The sequence below is a fragment of the Microcaecilia unicolor genome, chromosome 1, assembly GCF_901765095.1.
Source record: "Microcaecilia unicolor chromosome 1, aMicUni1.1, whole genome shotgun sequence".
Taxonomy (NCBI): domain Eukaryota; kingdom Metazoa; phylum Chordata; class Amphibia; order Gymnophiona; family Siphonopidae; genus Microcaecilia; species Microcaecilia unicolor.
The window spans coordinates 128,072,138-128,090,671 of record NC_044031.1 but is presented as its reverse complement, the minus strand read 5'-3'; the positions used below and the strand labels follow the sequence as shown (position 1 = coordinate 128,090,671).

General features: G+C 42.1%; 1 protein-coding gene and 1 long non-coding RNA gene across 6 annotated transcripts in view; one reads left to right on the top strand and one right to left on the bottom strand.

Moving 5' to 3' along the window:
* The window catches only part of CDK14 (cyclin dependent kinase 14), an 857,524-nt gene that overhangs the window by 607,837 nt on the left and 231,153 nt on the right, over positions 1 to 18,534 (bottom strand). For 2 of the 5 annotated variants that reach the window (XM_030200090.1, XM_030200105.1), the window contains one exon: positions 9,393 to 9,638. The exons of 1 other annotated variant lie outside the window; for it this stretch is intronic. In XM_030200090.1, the coding sequence (XP_030055950.1) occupies positions 9,393 to 9,638 (246 nt within the window). Of the gene's footprint in view, positions 1 to 9,392; positions 9,639 to 9,796; positions 9,878 to 18,534 lie in introns of those variants that run through there. 2 more of the 5 variants (XM_030200115.1, XM_030200096.1) reach the window with 2 other exon arrangements.
* Positions 4,430 to 17,056, top strand: LOC115468427. Its single transcript, XR_003941865.1, has 3 exons — positions 4,430 to 4,475; positions 5,568 to 5,569; positions 16,942 to 17,056. It is a non-coding gene; the product is annotated as an uncharacterized LOC115468427 (long non-coding RNA).

Here is an 18,534-nt window from a genome sequence, read left to right as displayed (position 1 = left end):
TTCAGTCTGGACAGAGGCAGAAGCTGCAATGGGAGCCGCAGCTTTAGGGGCACGATGTTTCTTTGCCATATTTCGCGTGTAGGAGCTATTTGTACCTGTGGATAAAAAGAAATTAAACGGCCTACCAAAGTCCCAACCCTATTTTTTCCTTCAAATGTTCTGTAAGTTACAGGAAGCAGGTAATTTTATTGTGAAACCTGAGAACCTGTTCAGATTTACTCTGTGGGTGTAGTTCAATGTACTTCTTTGGCTATTATTGAGATATACAGTGATTTAGCTTATCCCTGAGGTTTTAAGGAAAAAGAAATTCTTCCTGATGTGTAGTATTTGGTTGTAGGCCTAATTCAAGGGATTAATCTTACAAAGTAGAGACCCAGAATAAAACTGATCTCAATATATAGGTAATAGTTATTTGACAATGGTTTCTTAATTAGCCCTCCAACAATACTACTACTGCTAACAGTGCCAGAAGGGATAGATCTCTATAGAGTATGCAAAAAGAGTACGACTTCTTGCCCCCTTTTGAAGTGGGCAAAGGTAAAAGCCTGTAGTAAGTTGATGAACAAGTTTAAGGGTAAGAGAAGGTAAATTACTATCCTTCTATTAGAGGTATATAAAAGAGATCTTTTTAATCTAAAACAGGAAAGGCACCTGATATAAAGCAGAAAGCTGGAGAGCTACTGCAGTCAGAAATGACTGTCTTTCTAAAAAAAAACAGCTGCAATTTTGGATAGACTTTTAATTGTTGGAGAAAGACAGTGGATCAGGCAAACTATATAGGAAGTGACACCCTTGGGGTGGGTGGGCCTAAACAACCAACCATATGTAGAATGTGTTAGCTGTGAAACCTATCTCCAATGCTGTATTAAACCACTTTACTACTCTGCTGTTTTACAACAAAAGCCTGCCTCCAAGGCCAGGTAACTGTTTTAGAGAAACTGTGAGGGAAGAGGCAGGAGACTGATATACATAACTTTTAAAGCAGCAAAGCACAGAAATAAATCTCTGGTTTCTTCAAACCAGAGCTAGCAATCAACTATCAGGAATTTAACAGATTTAAAATAGTATGAGCAGTGCAGAAAAAACCAGGTAAACAATCGGATATCAGAAATCTCACAGTTTAGCATAGTAAACAGTGAAGATACAGTGGAAGACACAGTTTGAATTTTTTTTTTAATATATATATATACAGAAAAAGTATAGAAAAGCAGAACAGAAAGCCAAAGGTTTTAGCCAGATAAATAAAATAAAAGAATGTAGATATTAGGCTTATCTTGAGATTAAAATCCAACCCCACAGCCAAAAAGCTGCAAACAAACAAGTTATTATAATACCCACAATGTGACCCAAACACACAACCACAACCCAGCCATTAGAAGGTGGAGAAAAAAAGCCTCAGTAATGCCACCCAATCAGCCTGATATAACAAGCTATAAGGCATGGGCCTGGCCCACCATCATATGGCTCAAAAAAAACCTCCACTACTAATTGTGCTGAAGTGTTTGCTGAAATGTTTCCAAGTGAGAAACGTGTGTATATGTATAGAATACAGATTCATATCATTTCAGTTCAATTCAATCTCAATCCAAATTAATTCAGTGTAAATTGACGATTATGGTAAAACAGGATTCTTATATTGTCTCCTGTTCTCATAGTGCTCCGCTGCCAATCACTTGACCATTAAGTCTATTCATCCCAAATGACCCAACAAGGAGGCCCCGTTTCGCACAAGCTGCATCAGGGGTTCCAATCCTGTGTCCGATCTGCTGAATTGCAAACCTAAGCAGAAGTTCCAGCAGCAGTAACAAGCACGCGTTAGAAAGCAAAAGGTTAAAGGGCTCTCCCTGTCTAATATATTTATAGCATTTATACCCCGCTCTTTCCCGCTCAATAGCAAGTTTAGTGCGGCTTACAAGTTGTGTTACAAAGTATCACAGAGTTTACACAAGTATGGTACAAAGTTTCACATAGATGACACAAAGTATGGTACAAAGTATCAAGAGATGTTCAAGTTAAAAGAGTAGAACAATATGAAGAGATGTGAGGGAGAGGATTGGAGTGTAGGTAGTGCTGATGGTGAGGAATTCAGTTCAAGAATTAAGTTCGGTTGTTTGGGTAAACTTGTTTGAAGAGGTAAGTTTTCAGCAGCTTTCGGGAAGGGTAGGTGTTCATTGGTTGTTCTGATGTGACAGGGTATTGCGTTCCAGAGTTGGCTGCCTATAACGGAGAAGTTGGACGCATAGTAGGTTTTGTATTTGAGGCCTTTGCAGTTGGGAAGATGAAGATTAAGATATGTTTGAGAAGATTTGGACCCGTTCCTGGCTGGAAGATCAATCAAGTTGGTCATGTAGCTTGGAGATTTGCCATGGAGGATCTTGTGGATCATTGTGTGGGCTTTGAAGTTTATGCGTTCTTTGATAGGGAGCCAGTGTAGTTTTTCACGAAGTGGTGTTGCACTTTCAAATCGTGATTTGCCAAAAATGAGTCTGGCTGTTGTGTTTTTGGGCATTTTGGAGTTTTTTCATGATTTGGGCTTTGCAACCGATGAAGATGCTGTTGCAGTAGTCGGCATGGGTGAGTACTGTGGATTGTACTAGGTTGCGGAAAGTTTTCTGTGGGAGGAATGGTTTTACTCTTTTCAGTATCCACATCATGTTGAACATCTTCTTCGTCGTGGCTTTTGTATGAGTATCTAAAGTTAGGTGTTTATCTAATGTTACTCCTAGGATTTTTAGATTGTCAGAGATTGGGATTGTAACGTCTGGGGTGGTCAGGGTGGTTGGGAGCAGAGTAGCGTGTTGTGATGAAAGGAATAGGCATTGAGTTTTTTCTTTGTTCATTTTCATCTTCAAGGCGTTGGCCCAGGTTGCTAGGATGTTCATGGCCGTGCATATTTTCTCCGAGATTTCTGTAAGGTTGGATTGGAAAGGGATGAATATTGTGACGTCATCAGCATAGATAAAGGGGTTAAGTCTGGATTTGGATAGGGATTTGGCCAAAGGAATCATCATAAGGTTGAAGAGGATTGGGGATAGAGGTGAGCCTTGGGGGACTACGCATTTTGATGACCACGCATGCGATATTGATGAGGTTGATTTGACCTGATATGATCTGGTGGTGATAAAGCTTTTTATCCACTTAATGATGTTTCCGCTGATCCCTAGTTTGTCCAGTAGTTTTGTGAGAATAGTATGGTCTACCATGTCAAATGCACTGGATAGGTCAAACTGCAGAAGTATTTTGTTGCCAAATGAAATTTCCTGTTTGAACCTGGATATCAGGGTGAGCAGTACTGTTTCTGTGCTGTGTGCAGGCTGAAAACCTGATTGTGATTCGTGTAATATGGAGAACTTTTGAGTGAATTCGTTAAGTTGGGAGGTCACTCTATTTTCCATCAGTTTAATTAGAAGAGGGATGGAGGCCACAGTTCGGTAATTAGTGATGTCATTCGCTGGTTTCTTGGGGTTTTTCGGTATTGGTGTAAGTAGAATATTGCCGTGTTCGGAGGGGAAGGAGCCTCTGCTTTATGAAGCCACGGACATTTACAACTGCTCACGATTCTGCCTACTCTCTGCCCCTGAACAAGTCTACATCTGAACAGTGTAAAATATGTGATTTCTTTTCACATTGCCTACTTTTATGCATATAGGGCCAGATTCTATATATGGTGCAAAAAAATGCGCTGAAAAACCGCACTTAGCAGCGTTAAGTGAAATTTATAGAATACACATAGTGGTCACCCTGTGACTAAAGTTTAGGCACTGGCATTTATGCCAACTAAAACCTGGTGTAAATGCTCACGTCTTATTTAGGCGCAGATCGGGCAAATTCTGTAATACTTGCATAATTTTCTGTAACACCCATGACCCGCTCATACCCCTCCCACACATTAGAATTTACGCAGACCACTCTACAGAACACGCTTATAAAGTTGCGCACATAAATTCTAATTAGTGCCAATTACCGCCAATAATCGCTTGTTATTGGCCAATTATCAGCACTGATTAGCTTGTTAACCAATTAAGTAGCGTGTGCAAATTGGCTACACGTGCAGATCTGCATGTGAAACTTTCACCGTTTATAGAACCTGGGGGATAATGCCTCGGTACTTTACCTTGAGTATTGCACACAGTTCTGGTCACCGTTTCTCAAAAAAGATACAGCAGAATTAGAAAATGTTCAAAGAAGAGTGACCAAAATGATAAAGGAGATGGAACTTCTCTCATATCAAGAAAGGCTAAAGAGGTTAGGGTTCTTCAGTATGGAAAAGACACTGCTGAGGGGGGATATGAGTGGTCTAGAATGAGTAAAAGTGAATCGATTTTTTACTCTTTCAAAAAGTACAAAGACTAGGGGACACTCAAAATAGGAGGAAATATTTTTGCACTCAAAGAATAGTTAAGCTCTGGTTGCAGCAGTTAACATAAGTGAGTTTAAAAAAAGGTTTGGACAAGTTCCTGGAGGAAAAGTCCATAGTCTGCTATTGAGACAGACATGGAGAAGCCACTGCTTACCCTGGGAATGGTAGCATGGAATGTTGCTATTTGGGTTTCTGCCAGGTACTTGTGACCTGGATTGGCCACTGTTGGAAGCAGGATACTGGGCTAGATGGATCATTGGTCTGACTCAGTATGGCTATTCTTGTGTTCTTATGTTTTTATTTTCAAGGTATTTTCTCTAGTCGATTTTGGTAGATGCACGTTTACACACCATAGCAAAGAAAGATGGAGATGTCAAATGGCTTGTGCTATTATCCCATAATACAAGCAACAAAAATACCTGTAGATTGGTAGTCGTGATTATAGGAAATAAAGCTTGTGTTTCACCTCAGTATACTCTATCTTCTGTTCTCACTGGAGAGAAAATTTGGGCCTTGTTTCATCTCTCAGTTGCTCTTGCACTGTCAGAAATGTCTTCCTTTCATGTCCTGTAGTATTAATTAAATCTGTACCAATGAAAATCAATGGTATAGCCACAGGTGGGCAGGGGCCTAAGCAGGACTGGTGTTATACATTCAGAGGCCCAGGGCAGAAAGTGGAGAGGGGGCCCAAAAGTTGGTCTTCAGCCTATGCCTCCTTTAGTTTGAGGCAGGTTTAGGGCCTCCTATGGTATGGGGGCCCGGGCCTGTTTGCCATCCCCTAATGCTGGCCTTGGGCCTCAGATCACCCAGGTGTAACATATCCTTGCGGTATCTGGCAGGGATCCCCAATCGCTGCCAGCTGATGACTCCCAGCATCTCTCTATCCCCTCCCACCTACCAATGATCCAGCATCCCCCAGAATCTCTCAAATTCTCCCTCTTCCCCCCCCCCCCCCCATATACCTTTAGAAACTTCTGAGGTCACCAGCAGCGAACAACAATTTACACACACTGTTCACACCAGCCCCAGAGCTTCCCTCTGATGGGATCTCACCTAGGAGGAAACAGGAAGTTGTGTCAGAAGGAAGGCTCTGAGGCTGGCACAAGCAGCGTGTGTAAATCTCTACTCGCTGCCAGTGACCTCTAGAAGTATTAAATCATCAAATGGGGGAAGGGTTTGAGAGATGCCAATTCACCATCAGGGTGAGGAGTGGAAGAGACAGGGAGAGATCCCAGACCACAGGCAGAGGGAGGCGGGGATAGAGAGAAAGTTCTGTGCCCACCTGCTTTGGATTCAGGCTCACCCAAAATTAACCATCTCTTTACGCCATTGATGAAAATGTTCCCTCCTTTGTATAATACAGATACCCATACCTGACGTTTTCAGCATTTTCAATAATCAGCAGCATTGAGATAGACATGGGGAAGCCACTGCTTGCCCTAGGATTGGTAGCATGGAATCTTGCTACTATTTGGGATTCTGCCAGCTGACCTGGAATGGGTGGTAGATATCTGGAATGCCCTCCCATGGTAGAGGTGGTAGAGATGAAAATGGTAACAGAATTAAAAAATGTGGATAAACACAAAGGAATCCTGTTTAGAAAGAATGGATCCACAGAAGCTTGGCAGAGATTAGGTGACAACATCAGTAATTGGGAAGCAAAGGCAGTGCTGGGTAGACTTCTACAGTCTGTGACCTGATCGTGGCTGAATACATTTGGATGGGCTGCAGTGGAGCTTTTCAGGGGCTTTGACATTAACTTCAGAAATTTTAGAACAAGGATAGTGCTAGGCAGACTTCTACGGTCTATGCCCTGAAAATGGCAAGGACAAACCAAAATCAGGTATACATATGATGTACCACTCCATACCATATGTAATGAGTTTATCTTGTTGGGCAGATTGGATGGACCGTTCAGGTCTTTTTCTACCATCATCTACTATGTTACTAGAAGATTCATCACTGATTATAGGTATTTTTTGCTGCTGGGGTTTTGGGTGGAAACACAATCAGCCCTTTCACATTCAGTATCTTTGCCTGAATTTCCAGTTGCTTTAGCAGATATCTCTCCATAAATTTCATTGGATCTGGTTATAAGCTTCCATTTCCTCTGCCTCTGTCCCCCACAAATTCTCAAAGTCTTTCTCCAACTCCTACTATTTGCATTTCTTTCAGTGTAGAAATAATTTTGACTTTGCTCTGTAGCAGTGCCACAGTATCTCTTAACAAGTCCTATCCTCCAATCCACTCTTTCTCTATTATAATACAGCAACCTGCACTTCAAGGGAATCTCCTTTCATTTAAATTCTTTAAGGCACCATGATTCTCTGCCATTAATACCTTTAGGGATTACAGTTCTTTCATAACCAGGATAAGGGTGGTTTCAGTTGCCTTACTATTTTCTGAGTGATGAAAGGTCCTGTAGCACTGGAAAGTTTCTGCTGTCTGATCGATCTCTGGCTCTGACAGCTTTTTAGGAAGAGATGGAATTTTTACATGTAGGGGTTTTACTGATTTCTGGCTTGTTCCTCAGAATTGAGAACTCTGACACGTCTATCTGGCAGCATGCTCTCTAGACCGCAATCAAATGGAAGTCAACTAATTACATTGGCATGAAAACTCTCAGTACAAAAGGACTTTGGAAAATCTGCAAAATGAGCTGCAAGAGTTTCTTTATAAGTGCTGGAATGAGAAAATTCCTCAGTGGTGAGACTCAAATGCAAACTCCTATATAAAAGCTCAGTGAAAAATCAAGCAGTGGGATGCCAACTGTGGTTAAAAAAGTTACCTCATGTGAAATATTATAGAATGGTTATTTGCAACAAACAGAACTACTGGGATGCATTGAAAGTTATATCTGATAAAGGACTGACTTATATAATGTGACCCTCATCTCTGCACTGGACACAGAAATCTATAAACTGTACTTGAGAAAACTGGCACATTCACATGCTGAACCCTTGGAAACAGGGGAAGGAAAATGTTGGCAAATATGAGAATTCCAGACATGAAAGAGGAGAAAATGTGCAGACTGGAAATGCATATTAACCACCAGGAGGATTCTGTGAGAGCAAAGCAGTGAGCGATCAGCAACAGAGAACTATATTTGGCTCAACACCACAACACTCCACACGGCATTCTTCTCCAAGTGCTGCACTATGGTGTAGCTCAGTCAGAAATGTGCGTGCTTTATCAGTGAATGATCTCTTTTAGGCCACAGTCCATTCACCAAGGGACATTCCTCTGCAGGCAGATCATCTTTTCCAGTTAATCCAGATAGATACAAGTCCAGCAGAGGGAAAGAACTCTTTCATATTTCACTGCCCTAACATTTTAAATTTCAAGCTCTGCCTAACCCACCTCTCTTTTTCTCTTCATCCAAAAAAGAAATGAAACATATGTGGAGAGACATTTTTGAAAGGATGTCCAAGTCAGAATAGAGATGTCCATCCAGCTCGTAACATCCAAAATGGACATCCATTTCATATGTATTTTCCAAAAGGAAATATGTCAGAATTCCCTGTTCGAAAATATATGAGATGGATGTTCTTGTTCTGAGGATGTCCAGCTGAACAGCCATTTTACAAACTGGAAGGTTCAACATATGAATGGCAACAAAGAAAGGACAAGGCAATGTGTCTGGCAGCATTCTTAGACAAATGGCCACACAGACATCCCTGCAGAGCAGAGGGGCAGGCTAGTGGTTAGTGCAGTGGACTGTTAACCAACGGATACAGGCTCAAATCCCACTTTAACTCTTTCATTTTATGAGGCCTGCAAGAACAGAAAAATACCTACTGTACCTCAGTGTACACCCCTTTAATAGCCTTCAGGCTTGTAGGTGGTTTATATATTTAGGTGCTGTAGGTATTTTTCTGTTTCTAAAGGGCTCACAATAATAAAATAAGAGTTAAAGTGGGATCTGAACCTAGGTCTCTTGGTTTAAGGTCCATTGTACTAACCATTAGGCCACTCCGCAGTCTTGCATCCTGCTTTGCTAAGAATGCCCATAATACCTGAAGCAGTCCTAGAGCCTGGTATCCCCATTCAATTTCACCGGAGAGGGAGGGGCAGCAACCACTGGGGTATTAAGGAGGTGTCATGCCTTAATCCTTCAAGTGGTCGGTTGCTCAATTAGAGCACTTTTTTAAACCCTAGACGTGATAGAAACGGGTCTAACTTAGGAAGTCCTTCTTTTTAGGTCTAGACGTTTCTTCCGTTCAGTAATCACGGACATTTTAATTTTGGACCATTCCTAGTCCTGCCCAAAACACCACCCTTTGCTATTTGGACTTACTGCAGTGTTGTGATTTGGACATTTCAGACACATGGACATCCATTTGGGCATTTTAAGACACCCATATGCTCCTAAAATAAGTTCCAAAGTCTTCTAAATCATGGTACCACTGCAGTCCTCTGCCTCTAAAGTGGTGCAATTAGAAGTCTATCCATATGCATGTAGCTAAACTAAATGCAAATCAACATTCTGAAGAGGCTTCCTGCAGTTTGCCCGGTCAGACCCAACAAATTATTTAACTTGAGTTTCTCAAGCACAGACAATCTCTGAGGAAGAGGAAGGGATTATAGTGTTTAAGTACTTGGAGTGGATAGGCAGGTTGGCAGTGTTGTATAGTAACTAAATTAAATGAACTAGTTACTGTACTTAAGTAAACGTTTTGTCATTTTACTTGTAAAGAAGTACGGGAAACATTTTTTTTACTTTTACTGAAGTAATAATTTCACCAATTTTTACTATATTTACTCGGTTACATCTGCTGCTTGCAGTAATTAAAAACAGAGAAAATGATGGCAGTGTTTTTAAGAGAACAGAATTAAGCAGATAAGTAGCAAGCATCTCTCATGTTTTGTGTCACAATTAATTAACAGCTAATTTTTGTTCATATGAAAGACATAGTCACAGAGTAATTACTTCCTGAAATAAACAGTTGGTCTGCATTATACAAAGCATTTCTGCACTGTTTCTGCTGTGGTGAGGTCTAGCTGGCATTACCGTGCACTGAGCAGCACTTACTGAGCTGGGACTGGAATGCCGGCGGACCTTAGGAGACTCTTTGCCTGTGGATGAACTCTTGAAGCTAATGCAAGCGTTGTTTTCCGAATGCACCCTCTTCACCTGATTAGCTGGCTTTTCAAAGGGATCGAAACTGCTCTGGGTCCTCTGCACCCTCACTTTCTTGTCTTCAGGAATGGTATCTAGGGGTTTTATCACAGAGTCTATTCCCTGGTTGTTCCTTGTAGACATCTTTGTGACACATATCTAAACAGAAAATAAGGAAATATAAACATCCAGAAACACACAACTACGTTCTCACTTTGCATACAGAAAACCTACCAAAAAGAAAAAAAAAGCCCTTCCAGATTACCATATTGCAAAATAGAATCAACATGGGCAGCTACCGTATAATTCTGTTGTACCTGAAAAAAAGTCTGCTTTGTTTACGTTTTACAAGAAGAAACCGCATTAGTAATCAATATGCAAGCAGTGAAATGGGATACAGTGCTTTTTAATGGTCTGCAGCTGTACAGCGGGCAGGGCTGAGCCTATGAGCCCCATGTGTAATCAGAGTGTGGCTGGCCTCACAGAGCTTGTTGAAGGAAGAGAGGGCAACCCAAGAGTGCACACCTGATCAAGGATTCTGTTGTGTACTGCTTTTGCAAGGTGTCTGCTTTATACCTGCAGCTGGCTTACCCATGAAACTGAAACAGTATTTACCCAAAATAAATCATTCTGAGTGGAAGCAATTCATTAACTCTAATTGGCATGGATTGTTTACCTGCTAGAAACTGCATCCTGCAGAAATCTATGTAAAATCTTTCACTATAGTGAAAAACAAGTACACCAATAAAGCTTATGCTATAGAGATCGAATGACTTCCTGTACTGTGAAATATTCATAAAGACCTTGGCCGAATAAGATGTTTAATTGTTTGTTTTTTAATTTTATTTTGTCAGCCCTAAACAAGGTGAATTCTAATTATATCTCATTACAGACACACTAGTGGTATCTCAAACAAAGCAATTTACCAGGTATCACATGTCAGTTCTACATATTTAAGTAAACTGCATAACAGGAAGGGATGGGGACAGCACCAGTTTTGTACCCTCAGGCAGGGTAGCCAGATCTGCTGGGCTGACCATGCTGCAAGGCTCTCTCACCACCTCTGGGAGCAGCCACAATCACCGCACAATGACAACAGCTAGAAACCAGATGTAGGGTCCATGAGTTTAGTGCACAGCTCCCGGTTAAAGACTGAAGGGGTTATTAAAAGAACAAAATACTCAGGCGGATGGAAATGAAGCCTGATGGCTTAAGTTCCAATTCAGCTGGAGGCCCTCAAACTGCCATGTTAAACATAAATACATTATGGCTCAGTGGTTCTTGCTCATTGAAAAAAAAAAAGTTGATTCTTTCCATTTCTGTGACTTAGCCTAAATTGCATGCAGACTGTGAGAAATTGCAAGAGGACCTTACAAGACTGGATTATGTATACAGACTAGGGGACATATCACATGACGTGGAGGGGCATAATTGAACGAAAACGTCTATCTCCATGGGCGTTTATCTCCGAGAACGGGTCTGTGAAGGGGCAGACCGAACCGTATTTTCGAAAAAAATAGACGTCCATGTTTTATTCGACAATTTGTGAGCTGGGCGTTTTTGTTTTTCAGTGATAATGGAAAATGAAAGCACCCAGCTCAAAAATGAATAAATCCAAGGCATTTTTTCGTGGGAGGGGCCAGGATTCGTAGTGCACTGGTCCCCCTCACATGCCAGGACACCAACCGAGCACCCTAGGGGGCACTTTTACAAAAACAAAAAAAAAGGTAAAAGAGCTCCCAGGTGCATAGCACCCTTCCCTTGTGTGTTGAGCCCCCCAAATCCCCCTCAAAACCCACTGCCCACAAGTCTACACCATTACTATAGCCCTAAGGGGTGAAGAGGGGCACCTACATGTGGGTACAGTGGGTTGGGGGGGTTGGACGACTAATAAGCATTAAGCAGCACAATTGTAACAGGTAGGGGGGGATGGGCCTGGGTCCACCTGCCTGAAGTCCACTGCACCCCCTAATAACTGCTCCAGGGACCTGCATACTGCTGCCAGGGAGGTGGGTATGACATTTGATGGTGAAAATAAAAAGTTGTGAAACATCATTTTTTTGTGGTGGGAGGGGGTTAGTGACCACTGGGGGAGTCAGGGGAGGTCATCCCCGATTCCCTCTGGGGGTAATCTGGTCATTTAGAGCACTTTTTGGGGCCTTATTCATGAAAAAACAGGGTCCAGGAAAAGTGCCCTAAATTCTAGCTACAAACGCATACTTTTTTTCCATTATCGGCGAAAGGCGCCCATCTCTCCTCGGCCGATAACCACGCCCCAGTTTCACCTTCGCCACGCCTCCGACACGCCCCCGTCAACTTTGTATGCTTCCACGATGGAGTGCAGTTGAAAACGTCCAAAATCGCCTATTCCATTTATTCGTTTTTGTGAGATAAACGTCTATCTCCCGATTTGGGTCGAAATCTAGGCGTTTTTCTCTTTCAATTATAAGCTGGATAGTGACCTTCCGTAAACTATTGAAAACTTATTTATTTAAGAAAGCATACAATAACAACATCATAAATTCAAATTAACAAAACGCAACTATACAACATATATTCTCTATATCTCTACTGTTTTTGCTAATTATCTGATTTCCAGTTTAATGATCCTAATTATTCAAGCTTTTTTCGTCATGAATGAAGTTTAACCTATTACATTTAGCTGTTATCATAGGACGAACTTTCCTCTTGTAACCTAACCTAATCTATCCCTTTGCCCCAACTATGTATTTCTCCTATCCGGAACTGGTAATCACCACTTACAGAATTATGTAAGCCACATTTAGCCTGCAAATAGGTGGGAAATGTGGGATACAAATGTTATAAATAAATAAACATAAAGTTGACCAGTAACACTTATAAAACAAATAGGAGAAAATATATTTTCACTCAACACTTAGTTAAGCTTTGGAACTTGTTACAAGAGGATGTGCTAAAACCAGTTAATGTATGAGGGTTTAAAAAAGGTTTAGAAAAATTCCTGGAGGTAAAATCCATACATGATAAGGTTAGACCCAAGAAAAGCCACTGCTTATTCCTGGGGGGTCACATAGCATGGAATCTTGCTACTTTATGGGATCCTGCCAGGTACCAGTTACTTGGCTTGGCCACTTCTTAGAAACTGGATACTGGGCTAGATGGAGCTTTTTTTCCTGGTCCAGTATGGCAATTCTTATGTTCCTCTCTCCAAAAGCACATAATCAAATCCTATTGGATCAGACTCTCTGAATGTGCCTCCCACTGTTACACTCTGAATGACAACTTTTTCTGGACCAAGAACCCAGAATGTTCTTCCTGCAACTGCAACGACAGAGCATTCTGTTACACTAATATTCTGGCAGCAATTCTATACCGACGAATGGACAGCACCTACAGACTCACCCCAATTTCTCCAAGAATGGGACAACAGATGCAGAACAGTACTAGACAACATAGCACCACTTCAAACCAGAACCTCACACAGAAAAAACTCAATACCATGGTTTAATGAAGAATTGAAAGAACTAAAAACACAGGTCAGAAGATTAGAAAGAGCATGGAGCAAGAAAAAAGACGAACACACACTTAAAGACTGGAAACAACTACAAAGAAAATACAAATACAATATCAAACTAAAAGAACGTACTACAAAACCAAAATAGGACGAAACTACAAGGACACACACAAACTCTTCTCACTCGTAAAAAAACTCCTAAACACACACCATCCGCAACCAATCTAGCGAACTACTTCAATTAAAAAATTATAAAGCTCCGACTCAAGATACCTACCAACACCACTGAGTACACAAGCATCCTTGAATGTCTTGATCCAAAACCTGGGGAATGCCCAGCAGATCGATCATGGACCAACTTTGACACAATATCGTCAGATGCAATCTCACAATGGCTCGGAAAATACGCCAAGTCACAATGCAAATTAGATATTTGCCCCACTAGCCTAATAAGATCTGTCCCCAAACAATTCAAAAAAGACCTCACGAATCATATAAACCACAGGCTTCAAAGTGGAGTGGAGGAGTGGCCTAGTGGTTAGGGTGGTGGACTTTGGTCATGGGGAACTGAGGAAGTGAGTTCGATTCCCGGCCCAGGCAGCTCCTTGCGACTCTGGGCAAGTCACTTAACCCTCCATTGCCTGCCGCATTGAGCCTGCCATGAGTGGGAAAAAGTGCGGGGTACAAATAAAAAAAAAAATGGTCTCTTTCCCATGGAGAAAGGAAATATCCTACTTACCCCACTGCCAAAAGATGCTAAAAAGCACAATGGACCTAACCAATTATGGCCCAGTAGCATCCATTCTTCTAATAACCAAACTCACGGAGGGCATAGTGACGAAACAACTCACTGAATGCCTAAATAAACACTCAATTTTGCATGAGTCTCAATCAGGATTTCGGTCAAATCACAGCACCGAAACTGTACTGGTATCCGCAATGAACTCATTCAAACAAGCAATTGCAACTGGTAACAACATACTCCTCCTACAATTCGACATGTCCAGTGCCTTCGACATGGTTAATCATGGAATACTATTACATATACTAGAATACTTCGGAGTAGGAGGCACAGTTCTCAAATGGTTCAAAGGATTCCTGACCACAAGATCTTATCAAGTAACAACGAACGAGGACATATCACCCCCATGGATACCCGAATATGGAGTTCCCCAAGGATCCCCCTCTCACCAACACTCTTCAACCTAATGATGATACCTTTAGCCAAACTTCTAGCCAATCAAAACCTCAATCCCTACATATACGCAGACGATGTCACGATCTACATCCCGTTCAAACATGATCTACACGAAATCACCAACGAGATCAACCAGAGCCTCCAAATCATGCACTCCTGGCCGGATGCGTTTCAGCTAAAACTGAACGCAGAAAAAACGCAATGTCTTGTACTCACCTCACAACACAACAAAAATAAATACTCCACCATAACTACACCATACTGTTTTCTCCCCCTCACACAAAATCGGAAAATTCTTGGAGTTACCATTGATCGAAACCTAACACTTGACGATCACGTGAAGAACACAACGAAAAAAATGTTCCACTCCATGTGGAAACTCAAAAGAGTAAAACCTTTCTTCCCGAGATATATCTTCCGCACCCTGCTACAGTCAATGGTAATAAGTCATCTGGACTACTGCAACGCACTATAAGCTGGCTGCAAAGAACAGACTATCAAAAAACTCCAAACAGCCCAGAATACCGCCGCCAGACTCATATTTGGAAAAACTAAATATGAAAGTGCAATACTCCTAAGAGAGAAGCTCCACTGGCTCCCACTTAAGGAACGCATTGCGTTCAAGATCTGCACAATTGTACACAAAATCATTCATGCAGACGCCCCAATCTACATGCTAAACCTCGTGGACTTGCCTCCCAGAAACACCTAGTGGAGGAGTGGCCTAGTGGTTAGGGTGGTGGACTTTGGTCCTGGGGAACTGAGGAACTGAGTTTGATTCCCACTTCAGGCACAGGCAGCTCCTTGTGACTCTGGGCAAGTCACTTAACCCTCCATTGCCCCATGTAAGCCGCATTGAGCCTGCCATGAGTGGGAAAGCGCGGGGTACAAATGTAACAAAAAAAAATAAGATCATCACGCAAATTTCACAATCTGCACTTCCCCAGCTGTAAAGGACTAAAATACAAGCTGATACACGCCACCACCTTCTCTTACATGAGCACGCAGTTGTGGAATGCATTACCCACATCCCTGAAAGCCATTGACAAAATAACTCTTCCGCAAATCATTGAAGACACACCTCTTCAACAAGGCCTACAAAGAGAACCCATAGCCTCACAAACTACCTCACCAATCCACCTAGTTATTAAAGTCCACCTTCTATACCATCCTCCATAACACCTTCCTTCTCTCTTCCCTTACTTGGGAAAATGTGGGATACAAATGCAATAAATACATAAATAAATAAATAAATGTATAAGACCTGAATCTAATCAGTTGGTGTTACTGTTGCTTGAGAATATTATCCAGATAACATTACAGCACCCCCAGCCAACCTTAGGACTTGAAAGGATGGCTGCCTTTCTGTGTTTTTTTGCAACTATATTCAAAGTGGTTTTACATAGAATGTACAGGTACTTATTTGTACGTGGCAGTGGCGATCCTAGGTCGGCTGCCACCCAGGGCGGATCGCCGCTGCGCACCCCCCCCCCCCCCCGGCGCATCAAGCCCCCTCCCCGGGTGCATTCTTGGCTGCTGGAGGGTGCAGAGAGCAACCGCGCGCCTGTCGGCTCCACTGGCTCCCTCTGCCCCGGAACAGGAAGTAACTTGTTCCGGGGCAGAGGGAGCAGGGAGCCAGCGGCTGCTCTCTGCACTCTCCAGCAGAATGCACCCGGGGCGGACTGCCCCCACCGCCCCGCCCTTGCTACGCCACTGGTACCTGGGGTAATGGAGGGTTAAGGTGACTTGCCCAGAGTCACAGGGAGCTGCGGTGGGAATTGAACCCAGTTCCCCAGGATCAAAGTCTGCTACACTAACCACTAGGCTACTCCTCCTCTCCAATTCTCTGGCATGACAGTGCTCAGCACTACCAGTTAGCCTATGAGAGAGAGCGAGAAAGACAAAGCCTACCTTTTTTTTTTCTAAAAAGAGACCAGTTTTAGACAAACACTTCACAGCAGCATTTATTTATTTGGATTTAGCTCACCTGTTTTTCACTAGGTGAGTTACATTCAAGTACAGTAGGTATTCTCCTGTCCCTGGAGGACTTAAAATCTAACCCCCCCCCCCCCCCTTTTACAAAGCGGTAATGATGACACAGTCCATTCACTACCCACAATTGTACACCACTACAATAGCTCTTAAGGGTGAAGGGGGCACCTATATGTGGGTACAGTGGGTTTCTGGTGAGTTTTGGAAGAATCACAGCTTCCACAAGTGTAACAAGTAGGGGGAGGTATGGGCCTGAGTCCACCTGTCTGCAGTGCACTGCACCCACCACTAGACTACTTCGGGGATCTGCATGCTGCTCTAATGGACCTGAGTATAAAATCTGAGGCTGGCACAGAGGCTAGTAAGTACTGCTTTTAATCACATTTTTGGGGGGTGGGAGGGAGTTAGTGACCACTGGGGGAGTATGGGGAGGTCATCCCTGACTCCCTCCAGTGAACATTTAAGGCACGTTTTGTGGTTTGTTCATTAATAAAACAGGTCTAGACCAAAGCATCCAACTTAATGCCCTGGATGTTTTTTAGTTCCATTATGGCAGAAAAATGGAACGCCCAGATTTTGCCCTTAACACGCTCCCTTGTGATTTGAACACACTTCTGATGGACTTTATACAAAAACAAAACTAGGACTAGGGGGCACACAATGAAGCTACTAAGTGTAATTAAACTCTGAAATTCATTGCCATAAAATGTAGTAAAAGTAGTTAGCTTAGCAGGGTTTAAAAAAGGTTTCAATCATTTCCAAAAAGAAAAGTCCATAAGCCATTAGTTATGATGGACTTGCGGAAAATCCACTTATTATTTCTAGGATAAGCGGCATAAAATCTGTTTTTCTATTCTGGGACCTTGCCAGGTACTTGTGACCTGGATTGGCCACTGTTGGAAACAGGGTACCGGGCTTGACAGACATTCAGTCTGTCCCAGAATGGCAAAGCGTATGTTCTTTTGTTCTTAAACTGTACCTGCTGTACACCACGTTGGGTAAATCTCTTCATAAAGGCAGTTAATAAATGCGAATAAATAACTAAAGTAAACCTGTCACTAAAAGGGCAGTCCCATCATCTAGGCACCCACTTTTATGCGCATCTACTACTACTACTTATCATTTCTATAGCGCTACAAGGCATCTAGAATATTATTACATAGGCACATATTGTGCACATACCACATAAATGCTAGCAAGGTGCCTAGGCATTACTCTGCAAATAGCCACTTCACCTGCATAGCTCATACTTGCAAGGAGAGCCTACACAGGGGTGGAGCATAGGCGGGGCTCCCACTTACACACATAACTTATGGAATTCAGTAAATGGCGCCCAAAATTGGGTGCTGGGATGATGCACACTAAGCATGAATTCTAGAAGGGTAGTTCCATGTAGAATACCAGCTTAATTCATTTTCGCACCTAGCTTTAGGAATAAGCATTTACCCCTGCCAGAGGCTGGTGTAAATGCTCATGTCTAACTACTGTCAGTTGGGTTCAGAAATGGAAGTAATCTATAACTCCATAACTAAATCCTGGGATTGCCTATGCCCTGCCCTTGGCCACGCCCACTTTGGAGTTGCACAAAGAGAGAAGTTAGGCTCTCAGTTTACAGAATAGGGGCATAAGTCAATTACATGCACAACTGATAATTATTGCTAATTAGTGCTTGTTAATCCAATTATTTATACTTATCTCCAATAAAGTGATACTTGAGCACTAATTAACTAATTATGTCATACGTGTAACTGACTTTAATGTATAACTGGATGCCTACCCTTACGTGCCATTTACAGAATCTGAGGGAATGTGCACCTCTGCTGCATTTAGGCACTTATGCCAGCTTTATGAGTGCCTAAATGTTAGATATGACGATTCTGGGTTGTGCTTATATTCTATAATGAGGAGATTCATATGTAGTAGAATCCACATTCAGCAATTTGAGTTTTTCAGGTGCTCACAGCAGACGACTGAGTGAAAAATCCAGATTCACCCTTCAGAAAATGCTGCAGTGTTTCATCACGGTCTGTCACAGGTTTTTTTTTTCCCTCCCCTAATGCTGCATCTCTCATGGAACTGAAGCTTGTTGAACAGAGACACTTAAAGATCACTTCATGTGGAATCACTAGCTGTTCAAATTCTTAATTTGACTTGGAATATCTAAGCATAGAATGTGAAATATTATAATGCTTATAAAATCTGGTCACTATCAATATCATCGGAACTGTGAAATCTTATTACTACCAATATATTTCATTGTGGAAATGATGAGGTTGCTCGGATCCATTACTAATGCTCGTCTCAACCACTGAGTTGCCACCTGGATTTTTAAAATTCTATACTTTCTTCATTTAAATATACAGGGCAATTCT